The sequence below is a fragment of the Etheostoma spectabile genome, chromosome 13 (genome assembly GCF_008692095.1).
Source record: "Etheostoma spectabile isolate EspeVRDwgs_2016 chromosome 13, UIUC_Espe_1.0, whole genome shotgun sequence".
NCBI classification, from domain to species: Eukaryota; Metazoa; Chordata; class Actinopteri; order Perciformes; family Percidae; genus Etheostoma; species Etheostoma spectabile.
In genome coordinates, this window is record NC_045745.1 from 739,924 (window position 1) to 748,754 (window position 8,831).

An 8,831-nucleotide genomic window follows, 5' to 3' on the forward strand; every position below is an offset into this window, starting at 1 on the left:
AGAAATCCACCGGAGTTTAGAAAACCAACACAAAGAAAGTGGAAGGAAATGGACATCAGCAAAAATACATGCATCCGGCGGAACTTCCTGCGGCACTGGCGCAATCGCAGAAGTTAGAACGTCGAGGATGTAGACTAGGACATGGTAAACTCTCGGCCCAAGCACGCTGGACCTTAACGAGTCAATCCTAACTGTGACAAGGAGCGGCACAGCACATGGAGCTATTGGTCTGGAAAACGTTGTGGAATAATCTACTTTTTACAAACTCAAATTACAGAAAATAAACAGTATCACGCTAGCACGTTACATACCTCGAACCCAAAAGAGAAAGATTTGCTACCGGTATTTATATCTGCGGGATCTGATCTGTTCACATTGGCCATAACAAAATAAATCAAAAATCCTTTTTTATTTATTTTCTTAAATAGCAGTGACGGATAATGGATGGATAATGCCGGTTTGGGTTTTAGGCCAGCTCCTGATCTTTTTCCAAGTTACAGCTCTGGAGCATTACTGTCAGATCACAGATGCTAGAGCGGAGCGTAATGCATGCACAGCGTCAATCTCCAGCAGATAGCAGAAGAAGCAGTCCGGGCATAAATCACACTTAGCCTAATTGATGGTCACCCCTCCTAGTGTAGGTGGGCATCAAGATTAATGCATTATGGATGGAGGGGAAGTCTAATCTCTGTGAGGAAGGAGGTCTGATAGGGATTTGGTTTTCACATTATAGAAGCCAGACACAGTTCCTGTCACTGCTCTGGGACACTGTAGCAGAGCACTAAGCATACTTAATGCACCGGCTCGGCTTAAGGGACTGCTTGGAGCATTTTTAGTGTTTCTCATAGAGTCTGTTGGTTTGGTGAGGTAAATGCATGGATTTAGGGACTAAACCCACAATAACCCCACCATTTTATTTCTGAAAGATTTCTATTAATCTATAAAACACACGTTCTCAATTCATATTTACATTTTTAAGCTGAGTTCTTCAGAGTTTTCCATTATTTGTCATTTATTGATCACCAACAAAAGTTCTTTATTAACCTACTCCGACATTAATTTTTTTAATTTTTTTAGTTTAGTTTAATTATTTTTTCCGGCCATCTGTAACAGTGATAACATACAAAAAACTAACATTGTTATTTTTACTTCCACAAATAATATTAAATATATATATATTCAAGAAGACATGACATTTTCGCTCTGCTTCCCGATGGTGGAAGTGTGTGTGTGTGTGTGTGTGTGTGTGTGTGTGTGTGTGTGTGTGTGTGTGGTGGTGTTTGTGTGTGTGTGTGTGTGTGTGTGTGTGTGTGTGTGTGTGTGTGTGTGTGTGTGTCTGGTCCAGCTGGTCCCTATGAACACCCTCAGAAAGTTGTGTCCTTGAGTGCCAGGGCATGGATGATTTGGTGAACACCTCAGGGGAGTTCAAACTGAGCCGCTCGCTGACTCTGATGTTTACACACTTGTGTGCTCACACTCATAGTCAAACCCACTCTGTGTCTCTGTCACATATCACAGACATACATACATTAAAAAAATTGTAAATGTGCAAATGTAATATTCAATTAAGCCCATTCTTTGTTGATTTGTGTGTGTCTAAGTTGTTGTTTTCTAAGCATAGCATTATTAATGTCAAACCTTTTTAGCACTTATCTTTATTGTCGTAGAACAGTTCTCAATATGAAATAGTCAACATCATGTGAATCATAAAAGCTGAATTTTTGCAACTTCAGAAGTTTTGTTTGACTCATAAAAAAACTGATGACATATGAGTGTAGCCTTGTTCCTAATTACTACCAATAATAAGCATCACTAATCTACACTGTTCCTCTTCCAGAGTAAATGACTGCATCCTGCGGGTGAATGATGCAGACGTGTCTGAAGTTTCTCACAGTAAAGCAGTAGAAGCCCTGAAGGTTGCAGGTTCTATTGTTCGGCTGTATGTGCGGCGCCGCAGGCCAATGCTGGAGACCGTCATCGAGATCAAACTCATCAAAGGACCAAAAGGTGGACTCAGACACACACACACACGCACACACACACACACACAGATTCATTGTCACATTGATTTCAGTCAATTTCAGTCAGTTAGCTGAATAAAAGACAATGTTGGAACATAATGGTGCAGCGGGAGACAAAATTGCTTTGTGTTGGTTAGAAAGCTTTAAAACATGCAATACTTAGAAAAAATTCTGATTAAATTGAATATTTAGATATCGCTGTATATCTTGTACATGATCATCACATAATGTGGATGTCTCTGATGCCTAACGTGAATCGGTCATAACACCAACCCAGAAACTAACCAACTACTTTCACACACACACACACACACACACACACACACCACACACACACCACACACACACACCCAACACCAACACACACACACCACACACACACACACACACACACACACACACACACACACACACACACACACACACACACAGGGCTTGGCTTCAGTATTGCAGGTGGAGTTGGAAACCAGCACATTCCTGGAGACAACAGCATATACGTCACCAAGATCATTGATGGTGGGGCAGCACAGAAGGATGGCCGGCTACAAGTAGGAGACAGGCTGATAATGGTGTGTACACACTGGAGTTCCATTTTAAGAGCATGCACCTTGCAGAAGGATATTTCATGAAATAGATGTTATTACAAGTAAATTTTCCCATACTATTAAACATGAAAATACAATACATATTTAATGAACCTTAGCGGAAACATTGGAATATTGAACACACTAGAGTATATAGAAAGATGAAAACCTCTTCATTTTTAAGTAACCTAATACAACAATCTGGGGAAAACATGACCTTTGTGTTAGCATTGTTGACTTTATTTAAATCATTTTGGTGATGTAGTGGTGTTGCAGAATTGTTGAATGCGCTGTTTAGTATTTTTACAGTCTATGAACTGAACCTGGATATTATCCTTTGTATTCTTAGAGATGACAATGGGACAACTAAAGAAATATAATTTGTTTTCCCACTGCTCAGGCTGTCATTTTTTAAATTAATTTTTGTATGTATTTTGCTTTTGATGTGCTGACAAACGATAACAAGGGGTTGGGGAATGTTATGTCACACTGATCGTGCTGCTGAGTTTTATAAATAACCTATTTAGCATATGTATCATGTTAATGCAATGGCTGTTATTATGTAGACAGATATCCAAGCCAAGAGGCTAGTGGTGATTCCATGAATCCGGTTACACAGTGTACACTACATTAACCAGCAGTGTATCAATCACACTGACTGATTCTGCAGCTTCAGTCTAAATGATAATTAAGTGAAATGAGTCCATGGCGCACATTTTGAAGGAAAGACAGTGGCAACCTACTGGCTCAGTAGTATAACAGCAAGCCTTCTCTTGAGGAGGGCATTGCTCTTGCTTAACTAGTGCTTAATTTACTTACCTCCAACTGTTGGTGTTGTCACCCGAACACCATCTGTCATAATCCAGTCTCCTGGAGGCAGGGAGCACACAGGTCTGATCTTAAGTGAGCAGTCAGAAAACTCTATAACTGCTGATTGAAAAAACAAGGACTTTGTCTGTCTGGACAGGTGAACAACTACAGTCTGGAGGAAGTGTCTCATGAAGAGGCTGTGGCAATTTTGAAGAACACATCGGACGTGGTCTACCTAAAGGTGGGAAAGCCCACCAATGTCTACCTATCAGATCCCTATGGGCCTCCTGATATCACACACTGTAAGTCCTCTCCTCTTATAATTGAACTGTTTATTCATCAACTGTTAGAAACATGGAACCAGACTGCAGAGAGGATTATTTAGTAAATGTAAAAGTATGTCATGTGTCAAATGAGATTTGTTGGCACTGAGATCATGACTGTGAATCATTTAGATTTCACAAATTACAAAAAAACATTTACAAGTTAAAGCTGCATTCATTCATTTTTGGCAGCACACACAACCCTGACATATAATCACCAAAAACACGAGGTAAAAGAGACCAAAGAGCTGCAGAATCAGGTGACACGTTGCCTCTTTAATTTGCCCTCTGGGCTAGTTATACATTGTCCAACTATTGTTTTTTTCTGCCTGGACTCTGTTTTCCTATGTTTCTGGTGACTGATGGGAACAAAAGTCGTTGACATTGGTCCAGTATAAAGCTGCTGCAGTCGGCAGCAGCAAAACAAGCTACAATGTAAGTTAATGGGACAATTGTCCAGCTTAAAAAACCTTTTTGGGTCATCTTTCCACTTTTCCAACCATTCTACTCTAGTTTTGGTTGAAATAAACACAGAGTTTACCAATTTACATGTGAAAATATGTTTGCTCTAGACACGCTAAAAGTATTGTTTTTTTAAATGAAGTCTGGTTGGTTTAGCGTTAGCAACTTCAGAGCTTTTTCTGGTTAAAGAGAAAGGTCTCAAAGAGGTTTTAAAGGTTTATCTCTGAAGGGATCCTTCCATAATGTTGTCAAACACTTAGAATAATAATCTGAGCCAAATACAAGCTGGACAATTGTCCTATTAACTTACACTGTAGCTTGTTTTGCCGCTGCAGCGATCTTTCTTAATACTGGACCAGTTTCAAAGATTGTTGCTCCCATCAGTCACTTAGACACAAAAACATCCAGGTTGAAAAAAACAATAGTTACCCTTTAAATTTGTCTCTGGAAAAGCAGTTCATAACCCCTACTTTAACATTTATTTTGTAGGTACACTCATGAAATGAATTTTAAGCTGTACAGTGGTGCCACTGCTAGTGGTTTTTTTTGAGAGATTGTTTCTAAAAGTGAATTTTTATGTTAAAGGCAACTTCTACGTTTAAATGTTTTGCATTTTCATACCACTCCAAAGAAACAGTACTGTAGTCCAAGTTTAACCCCCAAATGGCTGTATTTTTTAAACAAGAAGAAATACTAAGTGTGCAGGAATACTTTCTTGGCATCATGGAAATGTTTCAGCTCTTTGTTTTTACTTTCTCTCACTTTTCTTCCTCAGCTTTCTCTCCAGAAAATCATATCTCTTCCCCCATCAACAGTGGCACTCTGGAATACAAGTCTGGCCTCCCTCCCATCTCCCCCGGGAGTTATTCCCCCCTCCCTAAGCACTTACTTGGGGAAGAGGATATAAACAGGTTGGATGGTTTTTCCTTCTTACGGTAATTACCTCCCTTCCTACCAGACTACTAGAACTACAGGTAGAAGAGATGCCCATCCCAGTCCTTCTGTCTCCCCCTCATCCTGACTGATCTGTGTCTGTGTTATAAATCAAGAAGTCATCATAACTCCATGGAGTTATGATGCGATTTTAAAGCATCCATTGTTTCTCTGTGTTTGGCTCACTTGTTTTGTTGTCATTTTAAAAACCAGTCTCCCCTGCTGTGTTTTGTTCAAAGATAGCCTAAAGAGTTCTGGTACAATTAAGGTGGATCCCATGATCCTTAATCAATATCTTCAACACTACATTCTGATCACAAATACTGAAACAAATATTTATAAAATAAAATATTCCCAGAAACAGCTACTTGAAAACCACTTGTCTGCTGTAGTCTTGTATTTGTGTCTGAATGTCTCTTTTTATGATTTCTTTGTGGACAATGTGACGCATGCCTGGAAACCATTGGAGCATCAAGCAGTTGCTTTGTAATTAAACACAACAGAGTCATAGTACTTTGCTTGTTTTTTGGTGTTGGTGGTACACGCTGTGGCTTCGAAAGGCTTTAGTAATGTTGGTCATCAGTGGAAATGATAGTAAAGGTTGCCTCAGGTCCAGCAGCTATATCATCACTGCACACTGACATGTTGAATTATGAAGTGTAGAGTAATTTGTGATAGAAAACAGTGTGTCTGTTTATCTTGACTGTTTCTATGGTATTGATGTGGCATCGGGGGCAGAGACAGATGTTGCCTTGCTGTTTCATTAATGCTTTGATTTGCGTTTTCTAGGGATCAGTTGAGTGGTTTGGGTTGTTTAAAAAAACAAGCATAAAAATCAGGATGTATCATTTTAGCTGACTCATCGCACATAACCATTGTTGGAGGATTTGTCATATCAGCAGCTGATATGACAAATCCTTTGTCACATCTGTAAAGATAAGCTACACTCAATTAATAGGCTTGCTACAAGTGCCATTCTCTTGAGGCAGTGCAGTAAAGTGACGGAAACTGAAATTTGGGCAGACCCAGAAGTGTATGTGTGTATATACAGTATGTCTGGGTAGAAAAAACAATTAACCAACAGAATTAGCTACGCCAGAACATTTTACAACATGTAGGAGAGCTGTAAACGTGTCCAACCCAACATGCTGCTACAAATACTTAACATTAAAAACAATAGAAAGGCTTTTTAGTGAAATATTTTTCACATTTTTCCCTCCTCTATGACTGCTGCTCTGAGTCCAAACACAAGGAAGCTGAACATGTCTCACCAGAGTGAGTCACAGCCAAACATTAGCAGCTCCCCACCTCAGCTGACCCAACACCTAATCCCATAACAAGCTGCCACAGGGCTCTTGACCAAATGGGCCAAATTTCCTATCAAGTCAAACCTAAGAGTACAACTTGTGTCTTTCGGCTCAGAGGTGGATGTTCCCCTGCTGCTTATCAATCATAAGGTTTGGTCTGAGGTTTGGTTATATGTCACTTCATTTGAAGAACAATTTCTTTTTTTCTTCTCAGCAGCACAACAAGGACTAGTGGTGGATATCACAGTGACCAAATGATACACTCCATATGCTCTTCTGTTAGATTAGATAATTGTTGTGTGCTGTGGCAAGAATGACGTCGTGTTGTCCATTTGCAAAATAAAGATCAGGGTGGAGGAATATTGCAGCAGAGTGGTAACAAAAGCTCATATCAGAGGATAGCTGAAGGACCCGTGTTTTAAGCTTTGTTGAGTGAAGGATTAGTCCTCCATTGTCTTTGGATTTAAGAGGTTTAGTATTTGCTCTTGGCCAAGGTGCTTGAGATTACCTTGCTGACCTGAAGTGAAGCACTCTAACAGTAGCTCTGTACACACAGGATCCATCAAAGGCAAGTGGATCCTCACATTCTGTAATAACTGATCATGCATCTACGGTCGCTTCATTCATTTCATAATATAATATTCGAAATGTCAGAATTTTCTGTTAGTCCAAGTGAGAGACTAGAGGATGAACCCTTCTGCTTTATTAGCAAGAGCAGAAAGTTGTTCTGGCAACTACTACAGGAACTTATCATATCCTGTAGCCACGCAGCTCATGTACAATGTACAAGTCCTAATGGAAGAAGTGGTAGAGTGGTATTTTTTTAGGGTTTTCCGATGTTTAGAAATCACTGCCCGTTTGAAATTCAAAATCGCAATAAAATTATTACTCCATCTATTACTTCACTTAGTAAAATGCCTTTATTTTATGGCTGTTATAGGTTGTAAAGTCCAAATATTAAGCAATGTATTGCTGTTCATATTTTTGTAAAGCTCACCATGTTTGTCTTCAGTTATTTTCACCTTACTGCCTGGCATTTGAAACTTCTAGTAGCTACTCCAGAATATCTCCAAAACCCTCCACAGTCATCCTTTGAACCAACGCTATGTTTGAGATCCTGTGGTTTTCTTTAACACTAATGTTCAGATACTGACTGCTGCTTGACACTACATTTGGCCTCTAGTTCAGAAATGCACAAACTGGTATTGTACTTTCAAGTGTTTGAACTCCAAAACCTGAGTTAAGGCTTATGAATAAAAGAAAAAGAGAAATGAACCTCCACAGGCCAGCTGCATAGCAGCCTTCCAGACTCTAAATGGCATCTACAGATCCTTACAGGGTCGCTGCGTTTGGGTCTGATCTGGACTGACTGGCTGCCTTTACTCAGTTCATTTAAGTATGAATGATTCAGCAGGAGAAACCAAGCCAACTGTCCAGACCTCTCTGGCTTCTCCATCTCACCAGTGGGCCGGTATTGAGACTCAGTAAAAGCACCAAATCCAGGGGCCTCATTTATAAAACTGCGTAGGTTCTAGTCCATGGGTCTCAAACTCGCGGCCCGGGGGCCAATTGCGGCCCGCGGGATGATATTTTGTGGCCCCCAACTTGACATCAAAGTTAAGTGTTAGTGCGGCCCGCGCGTTCTGAAACTTTTTGTCATTGCGTTTGTCACTGATGGGCTACCGTAGTAGTTTCCTGACAGCGGCGTAACCGTTGTCAAGCTAGCTAAGTACCCTTTGCGGCAAATGCCTGAGGTTTGACAATGTGATGTCTGTTGTTGTGAAATTCACCAACCATATCAGATCTAGGGGCTTAAAGCACCGGCAGTTCCGCGCCCTGTTTGGAGGAAATAGTTTTTTTTTTTGGAATACTTGATGCGGCCCAGCCAAACCCAGACTCTACTTCCAGCGGCCCCCAAGTAAGTTGAGTTTGAGACCCCTGTTCTAGTCTGAAAGATTTTGTGCTCCAAAAAGTCTGAATTTTTGTTCGGAAAAAGAACATTCTAAATTTATAACACCATGCGGCTCACACCTGTACAGACTCTCAATATAAATGCGGACGTGCGTCACCGCATGCGGCCATGCAGGAGCCTCACGCTCCTCCCAAGGGTGTTCCATATTTGTCCTAACCCTCTTGATGTCCTCCCAAATGCTTTACACCTTTTGTCCTCTAGGGTCAAAATGACACCACCTGGTTTGACTGTTATTTAATACAGTATAAATTGTCAATCAATTCTGTGTTACACCTTTTGTCTTACTTCCGTTAAACCCACTACTACACATTTTCCCCATCATTTTGGAATTTAGAGCCAATAGACCATGTTTACATAAACGTATACCCTGTTTTTGAGTACAAAAATAAAATGAAACTATGAATTATTTTTGACCTAAT

General features: G+C 40.2%; 1 protein-coding gene across 42 annotated transcripts in view; it reads left to right on the forward strand.

Moving 5' to 3' along the window:
- Positions 1-8,831, forward strand: part of dlg2 (discs, large homolog 2 (Drosophila)) — a 276,897-nt gene that overhangs the window by 229,917 nt on the left and 38,149 nt on the right. For 34 of the 42 annotated variants that reach the window (XM_032533606.1, XM_032533611.1, XM_032533613.1 and 31 more), the window contains 4 exons: positions 1,838-2,007; positions 2,454-2,590; positions 3,573-3,717; positions 4,976-5,135. In XM_032533606.1, the coding sequence (XP_032389497.1) occupies positions 1,838-2,007; positions 2,454-2,590; positions 3,573-3,717; positions 4,976-5,135 (612 nt within the window). The remainder of the gene's footprint in view (positions 1-1,837; positions 2,008-2,453; positions 2,591-3,572; positions 3,718-4,975; positions 5,136-8,831) is intronic. The other 8 variants (XM_032533610.1, XM_032533628.1, XM_032533632.1 and 5 more) reach the window with 1 other exon arrangement.